The sequence below is a fragment of the Aspergillus piperis genome (genome assembly GCF_003184755.1).
Source record: "Aspergillus piperis CBS 112811 unplaced genomic scaffold BO85scaffold_3, whole genome shotgun sequence".
In the NCBI taxonomy this organism is placed as follows: domain Eukaryota; kingdom Fungi; phylum Ascomycota; class Eurotiomycetes; order Eurotiales; family Aspergillaceae; genus Aspergillus; species Aspergillus piperis.
Genome location: NW_020291593.1, coordinates 1,924,798 through 1,947,361, shown reverse-complemented (window position 1 = coordinate 1,947,361; position 22,564 = coordinate 1,924,798). Strand labels below are relative to the sequence as shown.

At 52.2% G+C, this 22,564-nt stretch overlaps 8 protein-coding genes across 8 annotated transcripts; 3 read left to right on the top strand and 5 right to left on the bottom strand.

Annotated features, from left to right (window-relative positions):
- Positions 1-204: 204 nt before the first annotated feature.
- BO85DRAFT_456927 (short-chain dehydrogenase/reductase) lies at positions 205-3,087 on the top strand (the record flags this gene model as incomplete). The annotated part of the gene is made up of 4 exons (XM_025661482.1): positions 205-1,179; positions 1,771-1,882; positions 2,019-2,226; positions 2,307-3,087. 4 exons carry the CDS (start codon positions 205-207, stop codon positions 3,085-3,087), a joined length of 2,076 nt encoding a protein of 691 aa, XP_025519345.1.
- Positions 3,085-6,052, bottom strand: BO85DRAFT_446581 (ATP-dependent RNA helicase DBP10). The gene has a single exon (XM_025659536.1). It carries the CDS (start codon positions 6,012-6,014, stop codon positions 3,207-3,209), a length of 2,808 nt encoding a protein of 935 aa, XP_025519344.1. The 5' UTR covers positions 6,015-6,052; the 3' UTR covers positions 3,085-3,206.
- A 195-nt stretch (positions 6,053-6,247) lies between these two features.
- On the top strand, positions 6,248-7,478 carry BO85DRAFT_196172 (putative replication factor-a protein). The gene is made up of 3 exons (XM_025654477.1): positions 6,248-6,319; positions 6,447-6,544; positions 6,619-7,478. The coding sequence occupies exons 1-3, from the start codon at positions 6,316-6,318 to the stop codon at positions 7,378-7,380; spliced, it is 864 nt and encodes a 287-aa protein (XP_025519343.1). The 5' UTR covers positions 6,248-6,315; the 3' UTR covers positions 7,381-7,478.
- A 97-nt stretch (positions 7,479-7,575) lies between these two features.
- Positions 7,576-9,681, bottom strand: BO85DRAFT_414934 (MATE family efflux transporter; the record flags this gene model as incomplete). The annotated part of the gene is made up of 2 exons (XM_025657666.1): positions 8,799-9,681; positions 7,576-8,741 (listed from the first exon to the last, which is right to left on the bottom strand). Exons 1-2 carry the CDS (start codon positions 9,508-9,510, stop codon positions 7,576-7,578), a joined length of 1,878 nt encoding a protein of 625 aa, XP_025519342.1. The 5' UTR covers positions 9,511-9,681.
- A 755-nt stretch (positions 9,682-10,436) lies between these two features.
- Positions 10,437-11,253, top strand: BO85DRAFT_517593 (DUF202 domain-containing protein; the record flags this gene model as incomplete). Its single annotated transcript, XM_025664918.1, has 2 exons — positions 10,437-10,735; positions 10,830-11,253. The coding sequence occupies exons 1-2, from the start codon at positions 10,602-10,604 to the stop codon at positions 11,251-11,253; spliced, it is 558 nt and encodes a 185-aa protein (XP_025519341.1). The 5' UTR covers positions 10,437-10,601.
- Positions 11,254-11,484: 231 nt separating this feature from the next.
- idi1 (isopentenyl-diphosphate delta-isomerase IDI1) lies at positions 11,485-12,414 on the bottom strand (the record flags this gene model as incomplete). The annotated part of the gene is made up of 3 exons (XM_025655706.1): positions 11,485-11,720; positions 11,772-12,110; positions 12,174-12,414. The coding sequence occupies 3 exons, from the start codon at positions 12,412-12,414 to the stop codon at positions 11,485-11,487; spliced, it is 816 nt and encodes a 271-aa protein (XP_025519340.1).
- A 2,719-nt stretch (positions 12,415-15,133) lies between these two features.
- Positions 15,134-16,637, bottom strand: BO85DRAFT_196112 (putative C2H2 finger domain protein (Ezf)). Its single transcript, XM_025654476.1, has 3 exons — positions 15,621-16,637; positions 15,499-15,572; positions 15,134-15,444 (listed from the first exon to the last, which is right to left on the bottom strand). Exons 1-3 carry the CDS (start codon positions 16,503-16,505, stop codon positions 15,345-15,347), a joined length of 1,059 nt encoding a protein of 352 aa, XP_025519339.1. The 5' UTR covers positions 16,506-16,637; the 3' UTR covers positions 15,134-15,344.
- Positions 16,638-18,723: 2,086 nt separating this feature from the next.
- Positions 18,724-22,284, bottom strand: BO85DRAFT_364874 (uncharacterized protein; the record flags this gene model as incomplete). Its single annotated transcript, XM_025655716.1, has 11 exons — positions 18,724-19,185; positions 19,278-19,341; positions 19,410-19,444; positions 19,600-19,675; positions 20,332-20,416; positions 20,486-20,534; positions 20,694-20,736; positions 20,990-21,304; positions 21,364-21,918; positions 21,966-22,103; positions 22,163-22,284. 11 exons carry the CDS (start codon positions 22,282-22,284, stop codon positions 18,724-18,726), a joined length of 1,944 nt encoding a protein of 647 aa, XP_025519338.1.
- Between the last annotated feature and the right edge of the window lie 280 nt (positions 22,285-22,564).

Genomic DNA, 22,564 nt, shown 5'->3' with positions numbered 1-22,564 from the left:
AAGCCAGATGATGACCCCGTCGAGCTAACCTGAATAGGCAATAATGTCAGCCATTACTTCTGCCTGGATTGTTATAGATTTCTCTCTTTCTGCATCATTGTCAACCTGCAGAAAAAACAATATAAACATGCTGCTGTTTCTACCCAGAATGCAGTCTCTTCATCAAACATTCATTGCACCCTCATCTTCTCATATCATCCAAAAATGTCTTACTCTGCCGTCCACGCCACACCCAAGGGCCCCGGTGATGCCCGACCCACAGCCCTTCAAATCGTCCAAGATAACAACATGCAAAACCAACTCAAAGGCAAAGTCGCCGTCGTGACGGGCGTCTCCTCCGGCCTAGGAGTCGAGACTGTCCGCGCCCTCGCTGCCACCGGCGCAACGCTGTACCTGACTGCCCGCGACCTGAGCAAAGCGCGCACAGCCCTAGGCGACATCTTCCAGCCGGAGACCATGGAGCTGGTGCAGATGGACCAAGCATCGCTAGCTAGCGTGCGACAGGCCGCAAAGCTCATCCTGTCCAAGACAAACAAAGTGAACATCCTCATCGGCAACGCGGGGGTCATGGCTGTGCCGGACCTCCAGCTCACAGAGGATGGATACGAGATGCAGTTCGCAACGAATCACCTCGCCCACTTCCTGCTGTTCAATCTGCTCAAGCCGGCCCTGCTGGCGGGAAGTACTCCCGAGTTTCATTCACGGGTAGTTTTCGTCTCGAGTTCAGGACATCGCGTGCATGGGATCAACGAAGCGGATAATTATCATTTCCAGAAGGGGGGATATGATCCGTTGGTTGCGTACGGACAGTCCAAGACGGCCAATATCTATACGGCGAGTGAAATCGAGCGGCGGTATGGAGGGCAGGGGCTGCATGGGTTGAGTTTGCATCCTGGGATTATTGCTACTGGCTTGGGGAGGTATCTTTCGGAGGAGCAGATTCAGGCGTTGTTGACTGATGAGACGGTGGGTAGGGTTGCGAAGAGTACGGAGCAGGGTGCGGCGACTACGCTGTGGGCTGCTGTGGGGAGAGAGTGGGAGGGTAAGGGGGGGAAGTATCTGGCTGATTGTGCAGAGGCAGAGGATCGAGAGTATGATGGGCATGTTGGAAGGTCGATTGTGAGTTATACGTATTGGCCGGAGGGAGAGGAGCGGTTGTGGAGAGATTCTTTGGAGATGGTGGGATTGCATGATTAGATGTGTTTATTTTTGCAGTTATTGTGTTGTTATTTCAGTTGATCATAATTATCAATAGCTAGAATTGCAGTCGATAAGTCACTCCACTTTTTCAATCTTCACACTTATGATCGAATATATCTTATACGAGATGATCTAATCATCTGACAGTCTCCCGACCCTAATCAAGAAACGGCCCCCAAACACAGTCAGCTCACCCCATTCCTCTACTAGTAAATACTACTAGTATATTTAGCCACACGCTAATCATCCTTCGACCATCAGGCTACAGCCTCATCATGTCAGAGTCAGCGAATGTACATAAAGCTGTCTGACTTCCTGCTTTTCTCTTTCCCCCTCATGCATCCTACACCTACTCTACTCTCACTACCACAGAGACTCACCATGACGAACATGAAGCCCATTACCATCTGGATAACCCGTATGTTCTACCCACCAAATATTATCTACTATCCTCATATACTAACAATATTCTTCTTTAATAATGTATAGCTTCCGGTCCCAACCCATGGAAGGTCAAACCCCCACACCACCACACACACACACGCCATCCACAAACTAACAATCAACTAGGTCATCGTCATCCTCGAAGAACTCAACATCCCCTACAAAATCAACTCCTTCGGCTTCGAAGACGTCAAGAAACCCCCATTCATCAACATTAACCCCAATGGCCGTGTACCGGGTATATCCATCCATCCATCATCCCCTCACTATTACCCCACACACTATATCCCCCTCTCCATCACCAATGCCGAAAACAACAGAACACCACAATAGTATAAACATAACTGACCAAAGAACTAATAAAAATAATATAGCAATCCAAGACCCCAACACTCCCACTCCCGATAATCAACCCTTCACCCTCTGGGAATCCGGCGCCATAATCCAATACCTAATCGACCTCTACGACCCGACCCACAAACTCTCCTTCCCACCAACCAACATCCCCGAGAGACATCTTCTGAACCAATATCTCCAGTTCCAAATGAGTGGACAAGGACCGTATTATGGGCAATGTGGATGGTACAACCCCTCCCCTCTCCCACCTTACCCTATCCCTGCAACACACAATCCTAATAAATAATTTCTTGGATAATGTATAGGTTCTCCGTCCTCTCCCCCGAAAAACTCCCCACCGCAATAACCCGCTACCAGACCGAAGTGCACAGAGTCCTATCGGTGCTCAACACCATCCTTGTGGGGAAAACGTGGCTAGTTGGGGAAAAATGCACGTACGCGGACTTGGCTTTCCTGCCGTGGAATTGTCAGTTGGGGATGTTGATTCCGTCTGATGATGATGACGATCAGGATATTCTGGGCCCGTATCCGTGGGTCAAGGCGTGGCAGGAACGGATGGAGGCGAGGGAGTCGTGGAAGAGGGCGATGGTGTTGAGGGAGGAGTTGATGGCGGAGCAGGGGTTGGGGGTAAATGGGATGCCGGTGGGGGTGAGGGATATTGGGGAGTATGAGGAGCTTATGAGGAGCAGGGAAGAGGGGGAGATGATGATGAAGAAGGGGGAAAGGGTGGATGAGGAGGAGGGGGTGTTGGGGTGTGTTGGTGTTGGGGGTCAGAGTATGAGGGGTGCTCAGGAACAAGGGAAACAGGGTGAGGAAGAGGAGGAGAGGTGGGATGAGCAGACAGGGGTGATGGGGTGTGTTGGCTTTGGAAGTATAGGGAAATATCATCAGGAGAAGGAAGCGAGACAGGAAGAGAAAGAGAAAGAGGAAGACGACAGATGGGATGAAGACATGGGAGTGCCGGGATGCATAGGGGTGGGGAACCCAGGAGTATATCAGACGAAACCATCGAAACAAGAGGGAAAGAAAGACGAAAGATGGGACGAGGAGACCGGAGTGCTAGGATGTTCTAAACTCGGTGTCTAAGTCTACAATCATATCATGCCAGTATATTCAGACTCCTGGTATAATTATCACTTTTATCTAACATGGTATCTACATATGCAAATCCTAGCACACAAACCACACCACTAACCTCAAGTCACCTACTTCTTCCTCGACGGCCGAGCATTCTTCTCGCGTCTCTTCTGCTTCAAGTTCCTAGCTAACCGGATATCATCGGTATTCTTAAGCTCACTCTTACCACCCGCTGCGGCCCCTCCAAACTTGCCCAACTGGCGCTCCTTCGCCGCCTCGTTCTTCTTCTTCATCTTATCATAATCTCCACGGAGCGGATCTGCCCGCTTCGGCGCCTGCTCCTTGTTATGCTTGAAGCGTCTACCACCGCGGTAATGGTTAAGATCCGCCCCAAGACCCGGTGTCTCAGCCTCACCGACACGCGGCAGACGAGTGAGTCGCTTGCCCTTCTTCCACGCGTCGAAGCGTCCACTGCGGAAGCTAGCGGCGATCTTGGCACCACTCTCACCACGCACCAGACGGGTACCCTTCGATCCGTCCTCGTCGTTCTGTCGCGACACATACTTCTTGTGACGCTTGTCCCAGCGCATCATGGTGCGAGGCTCGCCGAACCCGCGGCTGCCTTCGTCGCCGAGCAGATCCATGGCTGCGTCGCGGGATGCTTGTGCGAAGTTGGCGTTAGTACCGGAGTGCACGCCGTACGCGCGGTCTTCGGCCATGTTGGTGTTGTTAGGGGTGTAGGACATGAAGTATTCGGGGTTCTGGAAGGAGGTAGCGCTGGCTTCTTTCTTGGCCTTTTTGTTGCTGGACTGGTTGTAGGAGGAGAAGGTGACTTCGAGGTCGGTTTCCGAGGCAAGTGACATGTTGTCGGCAGCACCTTCGCCGGCTTCGTCTTCATCGGAGAAGGCACCGTCAGCGTCCTTGGCATCGGCGTCTCCGGACTTGGTGGGTACATCGTCGTCGTCGTCGAATTCTGATTTCGCTTCCTGGGCGCGCTTCTTCTTCGAGTCGAGTGTGGTACGGACACGCTTGATTGTGTGGAGCGCCTCCTCGTTCTCGGGCTTGCCGCTGCGGCGGTTGTTCACTTCGAAGATGGTCTCGTTGGGCCGGTAGCCTCCGATACGGGCCAGCATCTTCTCGCGCTCGGCTTCGAGTTGACTGGTCTCGTCGTTGAACAGAGGGTGCAGGGCGGTCCAGTTATCGGATGAGACCACCTCTTTCGAGCGCTTGGCACTTTCCAGTGATGCTGCATTACGCGTGCGCAAGTAGAGCTTTTCACCCTTGCTGGCGACCGAACGCTGCGCAGCAATGTCCACCGTATCATCCAAGACCTTGGTCACCCACTCGCAGCTCTGAGACAGGCCGTCGCGGGGAAATCCTCCCACAACCACATCCTCGGCGAAATTGACACTTTCGCCATGCTCCCGACCGAGGACCAGTCGCCGGCCGAGGAACAGCTGCAGATCGAGCAGGTAGGGGGCATCGGAATCACGGACCAGACTGTAACTCCAACCGGTGCGGCCAGCACGCGCGGTACGACCGACACGGTGGACGAAGATCTTGGCTTGCGAGGGAAAGTCGTAGTTGATGACATTAGCCAGAATGGGAATATCGATACCTCTGGCTGCAACGTCAGTGACGACGAGGATGTTCGAAATGCCGGTACGGAAGTTGTGCACTTGGATTTTACGAGCCGTCTGATCGAGGGAACCGTAAGCGTAGGAAGTAGCGAATCCTGCCTCTTTCAGCAGGGAATACAGGTAGTCGACATGGTGCTTGGTCGCGGCGAAGATAATCGTCGAATGCTTCGTAGGCGACTCTTTAAAGTTGATTCCTTTGTCGTCCGATCGCTTCCGCTTCTTCGAAAACCTCCCGCCCTTTCCACTAGCGTTCTCTTCCTTCATGCGCTGCGCGGCCTCCGTCGGGCCCGTGGGCATCTTAATCACATTGTGGAGGATATACATCAGGGCACCCTCCTTGTCACTGGACTTGACAGAGAAGAACGCGTTCTGCAAATCAGGCGAGATCTTGCTCTCAGTATCCAGACGAACAAGCGTAGGCTCCTGCAGACCAGCGCGCGCGAATTCCACCAGGGACTTGGGCAGGGTAGCCGAGAAGAGCAGGGTCTGACGAGTAGACGGCAAGCCGTGAAGAATCTCAGTCAATTGAGCAGCGAAACCCATTTCGAACAGGCGATCGGCCTCATCGAACACAACGTAGCGAATACTCGACAGATCAAGGTGCATTTCGACCTTCAAGTGCAGAAACCGACCGGGCGTCGCAATCACGATATCGGGGTTACCAGCCATCATCGAGAACTGTTCCTCCAGACTGTCACCACCAACCAACAACACCGACTTGAGATCCGTGCCCTTCCCCAGCTCCTTCACGACCTTCAGCGTCTGCAGCGCCAACTCACGCGACGGCGACAAGATCAACCCACGAGCTCCAACCTGGGTGCTATGGCTCTTCAACTTCTGAATCATGGGAATGACAAACGCAGCAGTCTTTCCCGAACCCGTGCGCGCCATACCCACGACATCCTGATCCTCCATAATCACCGGAATCGTCTTGCGCTGAATAGGCGTCGGCACCGAGAAACCCTTCCTCGTAATAGCCTTCAACAAGTTCGCATTCAATCCCATAGCCTGGAAACCACCACCCTTCTTCACCGTGCGACCCTTCAGATTCGACGCCTTCCGGTTCGCCGACGCCTGCGTCTCCGCGATAAACGCCTCGTCGTCTTCATCGTCGTCGTCATCGCCGCCGCCGCCGCCGTTCAGAAAATCGAGCTGCTCGGGCGCCGCCGCCTTCGGTTGGCGCTTGGGTTGCTTCGCGGGGGCCTCGTTGTCGGAGTCGCTGTCATTTTGAAACAGCGCATTGGTGATGTCAAATTCATTCTCCGACATAGCCGGAGAAGCGGCTCGACCAGGCATTTTGAAGTAGTGGTCCGGTCAGCCTGGATGGAGTATTGGAACCTAATCGTGTGTATGCACTACTACTTATCGGCGAGACTTTTTTTGAGAATTCCGCCGGGCGGTGAGGATCGTCGCATCAACGTTGTGCCGGAGCAAACAGATCAATAGAGACAAACAGAGCAAACATATTCTCTCCCCGCGACGCGTCGGACACGTCCCGATGCGGTAAAATGCATTATTGCGTTCCTGTGAATCAATCTTCACTTGATATACCCAGTTCTCTATTCACTTACCACTTTCAGAAGCACACATAGACACCATGGGTGAGTACATCGTACCTATACACTATATCCCTCCTGCCTATACTATACTACTTTCCCTCACTACCCACCCTCCATACCATCCTCCCCTCACTGCGTCCACATATCTCAACTAACCACCCCCCTCCAGACGGCGGCTACAACAATTACAGCAGCACCTACAGCGGCGGAGGCGGAGGTGGCGGCTTCATGCCTGGCGAGATGAACAACAGCCCATCCGGAGGAAAGGTACATTGCCCCCCTTCCTCCAAACTACCTCATCCACCCCATCCCATACTAAATGATGAAAATAAAAATCCCAGTCCGACTACGCCAACCAGACCCTCCGCCCGATAACCATCAAACAAGCACTCGACGCAGTCCAACCATACCCCGAAGCGCCGTACCAGATCGACTCAGCCGAAATCTCCAGTATCTGCTTCATCGGCCAAGTGCGCAACATCAGCTCTCAAAGCACAAACGTCACATACAAGATCGACGACGGCACAGGCGAGATCGAGGCGAAGCAATGGATCGACTCCATGACAGCCGACACTACGGACACGGACGACGCCGCCAATCCCAAAGCTGCCCGCGGAAGGGACGGGAAAGTAGAGTTGAATGGCTACGCGAAGGTGTTTGGGAAGTTGAAGTCGTTTGGGAATAAGCGGTTTGTGGGTGCGCATTGCGTGCGGCCGGTTCAGAATCTGGATGAGGTGCATTGTCATCTTCTTGAGGCGAGTGCTGTGCATTTGTTCTTTACGAGGGGGGCGCCGGGTGCGGGTGCTGGTGCTGGTGGTGGGGGTGTGAAGGGGGATGCGGCGATGGGGGGTACGGGAGATGAGTATGGTGCTGGGGCTGGTGGTGTAGGGAAGAATCTGCCTCCGATGAGTCCTGTCGCGAAGAGAGTGTATCAATTGTTGAGGACGGAGCCGCAGAGTAATGAGGGATTGCATGCGCAGTTGATTGCGGCGAAGCTGAGTTTGCCCATGCCGGATGTGGCCAGGGCTGGGGATGAGTTGCTCACTGCGGGTGTGATCTTTTCGACGGTGGATGAGCAGACGTGGGCGATTTTGGAGTTTTAAGTTAATGGTTTTCTTTCTTCTTGTGTGGGTGGGTGAAAATAATTTGATATGATTATGGCATTTATTATTGCATGAATTTTGAGGATTGTTACTACTTACGTAGGGTTATTATTATTATGGCATCATCTTGTACATTCAACTCCACTACTTCATATCATAATACATCACATCGTCATCGCATACCGGTAGTATATATCAAGTCATCGCATTCCGCCGCAGCGCATCCTCCACCGAGCGATGCCAATTCGTCTGCGTCAAGAAGAACGCCTCAATGATCGAGACCAACAACAACGCCAACGCAACGCCAGACCACAATCCAAACAAGCCCCAATTCAATCCGAACGTCGTGCCGAAACTAATCGGCATGGCAATGGCATAGTAGCAGAACAGCTGGACGTAGCCGCCGATTTCCTGACGACCGATACCGCGCAGGATACCATTGCAGTTGGCAGCCAATGCATCGAACAACTGGAATGCTGCGCACAGAGGCAGGACCTGGGCGACGAGTTCAATTACCTCCTCGTCTGAGGTGAACAGGTAGGGGATGTAGTAGCGCAGGGAAGAGAGCAGGAGCATGTTCAGCAGCCCGACGATGACGGCGCCGACCATGGATACCTTGGCGGATAGCTTCGCAGCATCGACGAGCGTCGCGCCGATGAGGTTGGCGACGCGGGTGCTACCGGAGATGGAGACGGGGAAGGGAATTTGGAAGGTAATGCTGGAGATGGTGGACAGAACGGATTGGGCGGCCAAAGGGGTGGTGCCGAGATACGATGACGCCAGGGTCAGAACTTCAAAGGCGAGACATTCGGCTTCGACCATGAGGAGCCCGGGAAGGGCGAGCTTGATCATGGGGCCCCAATTGCGTAGGGCGCGGGTGGTGACGCCGTTCCAGCATTCGGAGCCGTCGATGAAGTACACGTACAGGAAGAGGAAGAGAGGCATCAGGTTGTCTGTGATGGCTACGGCAATGGGAGCTCCGATGAAGCCCCAGCCGAACTGCCACACGAATACGTAGTTCATCACTGCATTCAATGGGGCACAGATGAGAAGCACATAGAGCGATGCAGAGAAAAGTCCCTGCGCCTGCACGAACCGCTTGCCACTTTCGAAGCAAGCGTACCCCGGAGCACCCAGCGCAACCACCTTCAGGTACAAGCCGGCCAGCATGGCGACCTCTTTTTCCGGCACGATCCGGATGAGAATCCGGTCGGCGAAGAACCATAGCACGATAATAGGGATGGAGATCGCCCAGAGGAAGAAGACCATCTTTTGCATCTGCAGACCTACCAGCTTCTTCCTGCCGGAGCCATACGCCTGCGCACACAGGGTATCCAAACTCGTCGCCAGACCTTGATAAACTGTAACACAGTCAATCAGTATCGAAATTAAGACACGCCCAGGGAATTGGAACATACCAGCATAACCCGTAATACTCGCACTCATACTAGCCAAACTAACAGCCCCAAGCTCTTTCTTTCCCAGATGCCCGAGCGTGAAAATACTCGCGACAGTCAACGAATACTGCAACAGAAAGGTAACCACCAAGGGCGCCGCATTCTTCCCGATGACCTGAGCTTCCCGTTTCCACGTCGTTTGAATCAATCCAGCGGTAACCGCCTCCTCCCACTTCCGATCAATCTCGTCCTGATCTTCCACCGTCTCATACTGCGATCCACGACGCTGCCCACCCAGCAACGCAGCCGTCTCCGTCGATTCCGCGGCCTCTCCCCGTCTCATGCGCCCACCCTTCTGCACACCCGGCTCAATGCAACGATTATCAGTGAGCAGATTCCGCTCATCCTCAATTGCCCGTTCCCGTTCCCGCCGCGTCAACCCCTCGCTATCCGGCCGATGCGGCACAACCGTCGCATGCGAGACAGTCGTGAAGAACCCGGGCCGCTGGTACGACCCAGCTAGCGAATGGGGATTCGTGCCGGGTTGGCTGTTGATGGCGCGGATGGTGGAGGTCTCGGAGGCTTCATCGTCAGTGGTGAGCATGGACCCTTCGTCGTCGGCGTAGTCTTCAATGTCGCGGGCAATGGCGGTGCGAGCAAGCGGCGAGCTGGATCTATACCGGCTGTGAAACTGCTCGTCTGTGATCCCGCGTATGCTGTTCCGGCGGGCCATGGTGCGGAAATGGGTTCCACGGGGGAAGGAAGGTTGGTTGGTCTGCTGCTGGTGTGTATCACTGCAGTTGCAGGCATCCGTGCAATTGCACGGGAAGGACAGGGGGTGTGTATGTTGTGTGTGTGAGAGGAATTGAATCCGCAGAAATGGGAAACAGCAGGAATTAATAGCAGGATTTAGTTAGACCAGCAGGGAGAGAGGTTTTGTATGGCAGATGCGCAGGGATCCGGTAATCGCATTACGCAAGGAAGAAAAGCGCAGATTTTGCCGCTCAGACCATGATGATCCACTCACTGTCTGGAGATTCTACCAATTGAGTGAGTGAGTCATGGGTTGGTGTACTAATTCTCCAAGTTTTAACCGGATTGGGATTGCGCTAGTGAGGATGATAGCGATACAAAATACGAAGTATAAGTTCGTATGGCTATGTCTATACACACCACTGAGATGATAATATCCCGGGAGAAGAAAAGAAGCAAGTACTAGGAATGAACAAGTATTGCAGTGATAGACCCCCGCAATTGAACGGACCCCACGGTGGATGAAAGATGCCAGGAATGCAGTACGTACCAGTATTAGTTACATACGGCGGTAAAGATAGCCCCTCGACCAATGATAAGACGCTATAACAATCCCAAACGAGCTGGTCCAGCCGAGACTTGAATCGCGGTGGATCAACAACCAGACAAGCTGTGATGATCCATATCCACACAAGCTGTCTATGGCAGATAGCAGATTGACAATGATATAGATCTTATATCTACAATTGATAGACTATAGCCCTATTTACGGCGTGTAATCCCATTAGCAAATGTATAGAAAAGATCACGGGATCAACAAAAATGACATCATGTGGACACCGCATCACGTGTCTCCACATAGACCCTGTGCTCGTGCTTTATGTAGGCACATTCATATAAGACATACACCGATATAGCATTACTACTAGCTACTACTCCTACTAGGCTACTTCTAACTAAATTTATCCCATAAGCCTCACCGTAGCTTTTTCACATACTGAACACCACACACACACACACACACCTTAATTAATATACAACAACAAGAAGAACACCACCATCACCACCACCATGTCAACCACAACCCAACAACACCACCAAGAATCCCAAGAATCCCAAGAACAAGAATACACCCACACCCTCCCCAAACCCCCCTACAACCCAATAATAAACCCCTCCAACACGCGCCCAATCCTCGCAGACGAGTAAGCTCTCAACCCTCCCTTAACCCTCTTCTTCCTCCCATCCCCCTCTTCCCCCACATCATTGCTTCGCAATACTAACAAGGAAAAATACCAGACAAATCTCCCTAAAATCACACATCTTCCTAACCCGCCCCTACATCTCCACGCTACTATTCGAAAACGCCACTTCGGATGCGCGCGACCACTGCGCCAACGAGCGGACCTTTCTCTCCTGGCTGCGTCTCTCAATGTACCTAGCGATCGTGGCCATCGCCATCATAATCAGTTTTCATTTCCAGACGCCGCCGACGGGGCTGGAGCGGCGGATGGCGTTACCACTAGGAATCGTCTTCTGGGTGTTGAGTATTGCGTGTCTGGTGAACGGGTTTGCGAATTATGTGCGCACGGTGAAGAAGTATAGTCGCAAGGCGGCGCTCGTGCAGAGTGGGTGGAAGACGCAGGTGACGTTTACGGTGGTTGGGACGGTGATTTTGGGGAGTTGTGTGTTGTTTTTGGCTACGGATGCTAGTACGAATTGATTTTGATTGAGCATGTTTTTTGTTTTTTTTGGGGTTGGTTGGGAGGTGTTGTTGGTAGTGGGATATGATTATAAACAAAGCTAAATGGACACTACACTCGATATAGTATGTATGGAATAGGGCCATCAAACGCTGCAGGGAATCATGTCAGGGGGATATATGTATGGTAACCGTGTACAGGCTGCAGATGCAGAAAGATCACAACTTTATCGTCCATCGTCTTCGCCTCATTTACATCCGCCGGATCTGCTGCTCGTTCTTGTATCCCTCTAGCGACGCTGAGCCCAGGTGGCTCCACCATTCGAATAGCATCGAGTTGCAGATCAGCTTGAACCACGGCGTGAACTTCAGTCCTGGTTGCTCGAACATCTGCTTCAGCTCGTCCGCCGACACATACCGCGTGTCGCGCACTTCGTTGGGGTTCACGTTCAAGTCGACGTCCGCCTGGATGAACAGAATGTAGTCAACTAGGTATGGTTAGCCACCTGTCCAAATGCTCATCACTGGTATCGACATACTCTCGTGCTCTCCCCACTTGCCATCACTGGGCGCCTTGTAGTGGATGCGGGTGAAGAACTCGAACTTGTCCAGCGGCACCTGCTCTGGCTTGATACCCAGCTCGTGTTCCAGCTTGCGCTGCGCCGCGCGCTTCACACCCAGCACGGCCGCATCGAGCTGCGAGCCCGTCTCTCCGGGGATGCCCAGGGGGTGGGAGCAGCAGGTGTTCGTCCACATGTCGGGGAAGGTGATCTTCTCGGTCGCACGTTGTTGAAGCAGCAGGCGCTTGTTAGAGTCGAAGAGGAAAACGGAGAAGGCACGGTGGAGGAGGCCGCGATCAATGTTGGTCATCAAGTGGCCTGTGAAGTCGCGCCATCAGCATGGACTTTCTTTCAATACTGGGTGATGATGGATGAACTTACAGGCCTTCTTGCTGGCACTGCCAATCGGCTTGTCATCGTCATCCAGCACAATGCACACCTCTTCCATCAGGCGGACCTGTTCCTCATCGTAACCGGCAAGCTCGTCGCCCGGGGCGGAAGCATTGCTTGTCGCAGTGGGGAGCACCTCCCGCGCAAGAGAAGTGTCAACCTCGGGGAAGAGAGTCGCGACGTTCTCAGCCGTGATTCTCGGCGGCTCGGTGACGGTAGTGGTGGTACTCATCCTGATGGTTTGGCTGGAATATGGAAGAAATCGACTAGGCCTCCGGTGCTGTACAGAATGGGGCGAAAAGAGTGAAATCTTGGGGAGGGAGAACGACCCCCTCGATGTGGGGAGAACAGAGCGGGCGCCAGGGCGGTGGCAGAAAACGCATCGGGCGGCGCGGTTCATGATTTCCTTCTTGCAATTGGGTCATTCACGGCCCTATTGCTTATATTGTTCTTGTGCAGGCTACGGACAAACTGTTCTGGCTGGCGGCATAATTGCTTCGGAAAACAGGATACTCCGGCGCTCCCTCACTGGTATGTTGGAGCAGAATGCCAATCATGCGCTCAATGTCGGCCGAATACCCTGCCGTGGCATCTCCCTTTCCCTGGCCAGGTCTGCAAGCAGCTGGGTTGAACTTCCGTCAGTACAGAGGCTAGAAAAGCAACCGCCCGCTGGCTATTCGCATCAGTCCAAAGCAGATCGAGGTGGACAGACAATGCCTGACCATGCCTGTTCATCCTGTCAAGACCAAACTTGATGGGGCTGACAGAGCTTCCGCGCTGTATGCCTGCCAACTATTACCAACAACTTTCCGTTGAGGCGCATTGCAGACATGTTCTTCAGTCCGGCAGTTTCAGGCCTGCAGAGTCGGCATAGCATAGCCTCTTGCCCACGCATACAGCTGCAGAACTTGGTGGGACATGGCCAGCCGCTCAACAGCGTCTACCAACCCGGTTAATTATTTTACTGACTCGGCCCCAATTGATCGGGGTGTCTCATTCCGTCGGGTCCTAGTTTCCCTGCTTATTGCTGGAGCCTGACACAACCTACCACTGGGGTCGAAAGCCGCGCAACAAGCACACTCGTAGTGCTAGACCCTACCGACAGTGCAAACGGACTGTCTAGTGTCTTGGTATCCAGATGGAAGTTGTCCGACAAGACAGCTCTTGTCGCTTAATCTTCATTGCTCTCTTCGGATCCGTCGGACCGGACGTCCGATTAGTAGGCCGTAAACACTTTCGTCGCTAAACAACCAGCAAGGGCCAATAAGCGTCCAATGCACAAGGCGTCAGGATTGGTCCAGGCGTTAATCCCATCGTAGCCCCCCTTCGTAGTAGTTGACTAGGCCGTGATTAATATGAGGATGACTCGTTAGTGTATTGCCCCTTGATTTAGCAGATTCGTTGGACCTGCTCCCGTGTCGGAGTTTGGCACGAAGCTATTCAGTACTGGGCGGAGTTAATTTCCACTCGCGCGCTTAGTTTCTGGTATCGAGAAAAATGGCGCCATTCATGATTCCCCGCCTTCAGCGACGGTCACTCCGACCACTAACTCAACCATTCTATGGCTGCAATGCCGGAAAAATGGCCGCGTCAACCCAGATTATCAGGGAGAACTCGTCACACGTCACACAAAGAACGTCTGAACTTCTCTCAAAGCAGCAAAAGTCGCAAGTTATAAACCAACAGTGCAGTCGATCAAACATTCGAAGGGTCAAGGTATCCGTGCCGTGCGCTTGGCAGGATCAGTCCGTGTCGCGCTTGTTTGAACCTAAACCAGCTTGTTAGGGGTCTGGATTCTTCCATCCGATAAATCGAACCATAGCCGGTCGCAGAACTATCGGATGGGTGATGATATACGGAGTCCTGGCTCCACTCCCACTTAGATTTGGAGCCATTGTGCGCAGATAAAAGTCACTCGCGCCGCGGGGATCACCGCGAAAGAGGAAGGACTCTCAGAGCATGTTCCAACTTCCGTGCCTTCAGTTAGTCCCGATGGGTCCGCTAGGAAACCTTCCGACTTCCCCATAGTCCTCCAACCCAGAACGGTAATGGTTATCTCGATGGCGCACGACGATAGGTAGGCCTTGCTGACAACTCCCGCGGACGTATGGAGCATTCCTATTATCGTGTGTCTCTGGTCTTTCTTTGTGCTCAAGGGACCCGTTCCTCGCGCCGCTCCTTCATCGTTAAGTGGCCCGTCAACCCACTTATCCTGCCCCCCATGTCCGATTCCGTTCCGTGTGGACTGGATTTTCGGCGTGTATTAAGTTTGTTAGGGCAATTAACGCAGCACTTGGCTCGTTCCTGGTGTGTCTAGCTGGTATAAGCTTCCGCGCTGCACCTTGTTAACGAGTCGTGCAAGACCGGAACATGTCCATGCTCCTCCGCTTCGTACTTTTTCCCCGACTAATGCCTAGCACGGCGATAATATTCGTCGATACTGACGCGCCATTGGGTGGTCCTTCATAGATAGTGAGATGGCATAGGATTGCGTGAATCAATAATGGAACAGCCGGCCTAGTAGCGCCTCTTCCGGGGCCCATCTCTTCCGACAATGGTCTTGTAACAGGTTCGGACCAAGAGGAATCGGGAAGTCCTCCCGATGGTTTTGAAAGTGAGGCTTTATTCTGCAGGAGCAAGCAATATGAATCATCTGCAACGCGCTTTCGTGAGCTCACTCTGGCCATGCGGCCTAAAGTCTTGCTGCTGTTGGGTGTACCTAAACAAACGGTCCACTTCATGGCCCACAAAAGTAAGTTGTAAACAACTTGCAAGAATAATCAGAATGACCCAAGAGACGGAAGAGGCACTTGTGGCGGCCAAAGTTTGTTAAACGAAAGGCATGGACCTGCCATGCGCTGCTTGATTTCTATAAGCCGCCTTTGGGTGACGACGACGGATCTCTAGCGATATTCCAAAAATATGCAAAACAAAAAGTCGACAAGGCCTCCCTGATGAGAAAATAAACAATCAAAACAAAAGCAAACTGCCTCCCTGCGCTTATACAAAGCAAACACCAAAAAAAAAAAAAAATACATGGGTAGTCATGCTTTCAAGTATACAGTGGATCCTCTCCAAAAGTATGCAGCCGTATCGTTCATGACCAGCTGCGATCAACGCAGGCATGGTCTAGAGCAGGCAAATAAACCGTCAAATAGTTGTTTAGTGTGCGTAGTAGTCATGAGTGGGGTATGGCGCGTCTGTGTCGGTTCGGGAGGCTCGTGTCTTCCGGATTCTTCCATCGCAGCCGTCGGACTGATGTCTGTAGCAGAGTGAGTTCGTTGTTTCACATTGGTGTTGAATGTAGATACGGTACCTTGACAATGTGTCCTGTCGACTGTAGCGCCGACCACACTTCTCGCAGCCAAATTTGCGTATTCCCCGATGGATCTGCGCATTCTATTAGTAGTAAACTTAGCTCTATCCGATGTGACTTACGCTATCTACGTGTCTCTTCAGGTCAGTCCTCCGCCTAAATTCCCGCCCGCAAGTCTCGCATGGATGTGGCCTTACGTAGCTAGGGTCGTGGCTTTTCATATGCTCTTTACAGTTAGAGCGTCGTGTGAAGCGGACACCACACGTAGGACACTCTAAGCCGCTCGCCGACGGTATCCTTGACTGTTCTCCCTTGGGCGATTCGCTAACATTCTCGATCCACTTTGAAATTGCCTCATCAGGGACCAAATCCGGCGCAACACTTTTGTTCGGATCCATCTCAGTTAGGGTGTTATCCGGGCGTTGAGGATGCAGATATGCGGTATTGATCTGAAGTCGAGGGATCTCTGGCATCCTAGAGACCATCGTATTGGATGCTTCGTCCAGGAAAGACGATTCCCAGACGTCCTCTATCGGGTCTTGAACGTTGGACCAGCCTTCTGACGCTGCCATGGTTTCGGAGGTAGGAGTGTTAGGCCAGAAGCGAGGTATTTCATCATGCATCGCGCCGAAATCAATGACCGGGCTGTAACTGGGTGATACTGAGATGCCTGCATGGCTACCGAATGCTTCGTAATGATTCCTAGGCGGAAACTGACCGGCGTCTGGAGGGGTTTCGAGGATATTCGGGGAATGCGTCATTGGGTCGGACCAGTTGCTCGTTGAAAGTGCATATTGCTCGGGACACGGGTAGAGTCTGATCTGGCTTGAAGGGGATCCTGTTCCACAATTGGAGATTCCTAACCCGGACAACGACTGAAAATCATATCTATCAAGGGGAATAGCCGTTGGGGATGGGTAGGCCGGGGAAGCTTTGAGTAACCTTTGGTCATCCCGCGCCGAGTGAGCCAAGGGAGAGGATGGGAACGAGGTAGGTGTACAATCCATGACGAAATTAAGATTTAATCATAAACAGAACAGAATTGGGGAAAGAAGAAAAAATTTTTTCTCGGGCACAGCTGCAACCAGGAAAGGGTGATTGGTGACGGTTTCTGGGTCGAAGGATCGCTTTTATGTTCGCAGAACTCCCGCGACGTCCTGTGGCTGAAACTGGGGAAGGGCTGGTGAGAAGGCAACAATATTGGTGACTAGTAGATGCTATTCAAACGAGAGTGAGGAAGTTATTTGTAGTGTATATAAGTAGAAAAAGACTCAACAGCGACGCTGCTGGAAGATGAGGGTAAGTGGCGAACCATGAACAGCAGCTGAAAAAAATATCTCTGGGGATGCCATATGATGATTGGAGTACAGCAACCGCTGCATGGGGCACAGGTAGAGAGAAGGAGAAGAGATGAGCAACAGGTTTGACGCCTCATCAGGCAAGGCAGAATTGACGGGACGTTGTTGCATGGATGGGAAAGAATTCAGAGCGAACCTAGCTGGAACAACCCGGTCCAAGTGGACTGCAGCCTGGGTCTGCAACATTATTCAGATAGGCGCGTCAATTAGATGCCATGCGCAAGAATTTAGCGCCGGAAGAGTGTGATCAGGCCAAGGTGTCAGTCGGCGCTGTACCCTGTCGCGAGGAGAGAGAGGGAGAGGGAGGGGGGTGTGGGTGTGGATGGTGCATGGTTTGATTCACACCGGACGACGCCGTCATTTGTCGCCTAGCGGACATGACCGGGACCCAGCAGATCCATCAGCCAGGAAATCATGACTTCTGAATGGTACAAACGTAGAGAGAAATGTAGGGAACCAGATAGTAGTGGTAATTGTAAATGTGTAGTGGGGGTGGTGTGGTAGGAAACCCCGTTAGGTTAGGGGATGCAGTGCCTCTTGGGACAACAAGCATGGCGCTGGGGAAAAGACGGGCAACAATAGCGGCTGAATTATTGGCAACATGGACGGGGGGAATGCCTGGCTTCCTGATCAGCAACAGTCGGCTGGAGCAGCGCGCTTTTTTTTCCCTTTTCTCCTGTTCTCCTGCTCTTAATGAAAGGGGAATAGTAGGACCCGACAGTCTGGTACCTAGCTTGGCGAAGCAGCATTGCAGTGCGTGTCGCCAAAGCAGGCCGGTTGGCAACACTGCCTCATTATCGGCGAAGTAGTATGCATAAGCCAAAAATAATACCCAGTCAGGTACTGCGGTACATCAGAGCCTCAATGAAGGGTACCTGAAAGTAAGAGAGAGTGTGGACGTGAGAAGAATGGATGTTGTAGAAAGTGGTGGTTGATATGGTTGCTGCGCGGGACGGGGTATACTAGTAGGACTAACAGTTAGCGAGGAGAGGAGGAGGAAGAAAAGAGAAGTAGGAGGTTCGGTGGTTGAGGGAACGGCGGACTGGCAGACCAGTGACAGCCAGGCTGTGGACGGAAGGAAGAGTGACCACCACTACTACTACTCTGTACCTACTACTTACTACCAACTAACTAACTGGGCAGGGCAGAAGAGGGGCTCCCGCCTCTAATCCTGGTCCTTACCAAAGAGTAGTATTGTACCAGACACACTCTCTGGCTTTCCCACGACCATGGCAGTGGCCCAGTTTCCCTGTTACTAGTTACCTGCCGCTCACTCATGGTATCATTCGGTAATCCCCTGAAATTACTATTTTTCATTTCACCTACTTTTTTTTTCTTCTTCTATTTCTTTTTCTTGCTCTCTGCTCCTCGGTTCCTGATTGATTACTCTGCTACCTTCCTTTGTTGTTATTTTTCCTGTTTCGAACAAATTCCCTGAGAGACCCATTTGTGGAACTAGTAGTAACATCTAAAACCCATCTCGGAGTCTATTCTATTTCTATCTGTAGTGAGAGAACCAAAACAAAAAAGAGAAAAAAAAAATTGAGAGAAAAAAAGATCGCTGAAGAAATACAACAGAATGACAAATAATAAACGACAATCGCCCAGTGCACTCCGTACAAAGAAGTTGTTCGTCGCTGGCGGGTCTCCAACTACTCCGTCCCTCCGACCCACGAAATGGTCACTGGCCGGTGCTCACGCTAGTGCTTTAGGCTCTGGCACCGGCCTGACGCCAGGTGCGTGTGTATACTGTATGCCATGATTACCATCCTTCCGCTGTGGTCCCCCCCCCCCTCCTTCCATTCCTTCTGCCCTGCACTGTAATATACCACTTTCTGACACCTCTCTCGACTCTCTGTAATCACCCTCATTGGCTTCGCTGATGAAAGGCCATCCGAGCAGCCACTCGATCCACTTGTGTGCGCAACCGTTCCACCTCGTCGATCATATCCGTGGTGTCACCGCGCCCAGCCTGGCCCGAACTTGGTCCGCGCGCTTCGGGATGCTGGCCCGGGTTAGACCGTTCCTTAGGCCGGCTGGATGCCCACGAACGCCCTTCCAGTGCGGAGGCATGGAGCGGGGCATGGTGCGTGGAGAAAGGGAACCCCATCTGGATGGAGGATGTTGGTCGACTGCTTGTGGTGGTCGTGGCAGTTGGTGGAAATTGGCTATTTCCCCGAGAGACGTAGCGGCGGCTAGATTCATAGGCCCAGATCAGTGCGACAAACGGGAGGTGGGTGGCCCGGAGCAGAACGATGCGCACCCGGCGGATGTGCTCTGCAGGTAAGAAGAGCCTCATGGGGCGGATACAGAGGAGGGGAATGAGGTTCTATCGTGGAGTCATGGCTGCTGTCAGCGACACCACCCAACCCGGTCATGCAGGGGCCAAAAATTTAAGTATCGTGGGGGTGGTTTACTGACCAAGGGAGGCATGAAATACGTCAATCTCCGAGAATTACTGCTCTCTAGCACGTAGATAGACAGTCTATTGCCACACACACACACATCAGCGGGAGGAGCCGTAGGGCCGAAGCAAAGTAGTATGACACATACTGAAAGAGATACTCTTCTCGGGCATGCGCCATGACCTGGATGAAGGGCACAGTTGGGTAGACAGATTAGCATGGCTCATGCACAATAACATAACTAACAACAACATGTCGGAGGGGGAGGCCGGGCAAGCCCCGCACCTAGTAGTAGTCGAAGTGGTAGTATGATGATGTGGATAGTTGGAGCGACTTACCCCTTCCAGACTCATGCTCATGAGACTGACCAACGACGAGATCAACAGAAGATTGGTCATCGAAACGAAAATCAACCTGTCGACCATACCAATCAGCCACTTTCCTGTAAGCACCGAAATCATTATGCCGGAATGATCGTCCGAATGCCGCCATTCGTGAGAACACGCGAGGCTTCATTTTACCCTGCGCCGCGGCTGATTTGACGCCATGTGTTTCCGGGCGGCACCGGGTCTCCAGCCTCTAGCAACGGAACTGGGTCGCATCGCCTCAATTTCCCACAGCAGCATCAGGAGGAGAAAGGAAATGCATGGCTGGTCATCGCGGTCGCAGGGCAGCTGGAAACACATCCAACGTGACCAAAAGTGTATGCGACCGACACATCTCATGGAGCCTGTGGCGCAGTAGAGGACTGGGGATTGGGAGAAGCACTCACATCAGACCGTAGCCAAAGATCGGGGAAATCTAAGAATTAGCGTGTCAGTAAAACTTTCCACGAGAGCCAACCAATTCTGCAAGACCCCTGGAAATCCGGGTTTGGGCTGCATGGCGGCCGCGCTGCTGCATTAGACTCACATCGTGAGCGATGTCCTTTTCCAATCATTTCAGCCACCGTCAGTTTGAAGAACACATGTTACCCGATTAGGAACAACGCACGAAGCCCAGCACATTCGATCTGCCTCGCTCTGTCAGTCAACTGGCGCTCGACGAGGGGGGCATTTTCACCGCCATACCCAAAGAACACTTTCACCAAAATCCATGACATTTGCCGCAGAGAGAGGCGGTCACGGGCGAGCATCGTGAAGGTGGTCAGGAACCCTGCAGATGCACATTTACCGCGCGTTGGCTTTCTTCGGCCTTGTCCTATGCGTCATCGGGGTCACCTACCAAGGTATAGCACTACGACTATCGGAATAAATCGAAAAAACGCTTTTGTCTAGAACCCTCTTATCAGCGTCTTTCGCCACCTGCCACCGTCTGGGCGAGCGGAGAAACTATACCATCTCCTTGAGAACAGGGATCTGTGCGTCGAAACTGTCAACGTGGCTTCCAGAACAGGGTTCTTCCGGGTCTACGCCTGCATGGATTGCCTTACCAGACTTCCAAAATAGGAGTTCAAACTCACAAGGGAGCAGATCCTGTTCAGCTCCTGTGTCAGAACCTGAAACCGGTATCAAGATCATCGGAGTAGGGGGCTTAGTCTTACCTTGGTACCAGGAACAAAGCCTCCAACGATAGAATATCAAACGACAGATCTGTGATGTAATCACTTTGTTTGGCTAATCCAATAATCCCTGGATAGTCGTGTAAGTCAAGGATCGAACCACACTCCGGCCCGCTAAGTGAGCCCAGCTGCGGAAACAGGCCCAGCTGAAAGAGCTGAATGCGGACAAGGCAGATCTATAGCATGGTGCAAGTGACTCACTGGCAATGACAAAGGCAAGGCCTGTGCCAATTATGCCCATATTCCAAGCGCTCCAGAAGTCCATCTGGTAGAAGAGCATTCCGGCATCAGCCATCCCGCTGACTTCATCGTAGGCAAAGGCAGCGATCCAGATGTACATCATAGTCTCAAAGATACCTATGCCGGTAGGCTTCCTCTCGACTAATACCGCATAATATAGAAACAGAAACGAGACAAAGAAGGCCGCTTCAAAGGCCTTTCGATACACTGGCACTCTCAATCGGGAGTATGGATCGGCGGTTCTGCCAGACATGGATATCAGCATCTGGCAACTAGGGCACGTAGCGCAGAGGCGGGTTACCTTTTGTTGAAAAATTGGGGTTTCTTCTTTGAATGCACGCTCAAGGAGTCCCAGAAAACAATCTCGCCCTTCCAGATATTGTCTATCACTTTCTGAACCACTTTCTGGCTCAGAAATCTTTTGGCGTGGGCGATTGTGGCTATCTCGAGTGCGTTAAGCCCAAAGAACCTTGACAGCTTCTCAAGCTCATATGCGTCACTTGCAGACATGTTGGATCCCGGCTCATTAATGTCAAGCGAACTTCCTGCACGTCTCTTGCCACCAAAGAACCGATAAAGCGATGATGACGAGCTTAATAATAAGGGTGTCCTTTCGTCTTCTTGCGGAAAGGCCTCGCTGCCCATCGTCGCGAACCCAGATGTGCCTCTTTCTGCCTGTGAGATATCCATGCCGCCCTGCATTGGGGATTTGAGTTCCTCAAGAAGGAACTCGATGGTCTCGCGCTGATTGACATGACAGAGGAACTGCCACGCAACGTATTCACAGGCATACCCCCGGCTTTCATTCAAGCCCCAATCAGTTTCAGCATCATTGGTAAACTGCCATTTTAAGATCCTAAGGTATGTTTTAGCACCACTCAGCTGTCGGGAGAGTCTACTTACATCAAAGCGGCGATTATACATGGATTGTGCGAGTTTTCAGCCAAGGAGTACAGAAGCAACCGGAGACTTTGCGCATGAGGAGAGAACCTTAGCTCTTCAAAGGTGCATGCGACATCACTTATAGCGATGACCAAATAGCTAAGTGGTAAATGTTAACTAAGCGAATCTTTCAAAGGGTATTCTTGGGCCAGCTGTACTTGTGTAGTTTTCGAACCACATCAACGAGCGGCTCATTGTCATCAATAATAGGAACCTCAAATAGGGGCTGTTCAGCGGGTGCAATCGATGAAGTAGAGGATTCCAGCCTCAGGGAAGCCATGTGGTGGGAGAATTGTTTGACCTGCATAGGAGATTAGCGGGTCACGCCTACATGACGCGAGTGTGGAGAGGCCACAAAAATAGTACCTGAACACGTCCCAGACAAGATTTTGATGTCTGCAAGAAATCTGTTCTGAAGGAGTGCAGAGTCCGATGATATGTCGGTGAGCCACGTCCACAGTTGATGCTAACTTTAGTACTAGGAGCTAGTGACGGGTACTAAATAACTATCCGAGCAGGTGCTCAAGGAAAGGTTGAGGTTATTCGGAATCCTGCCAGCA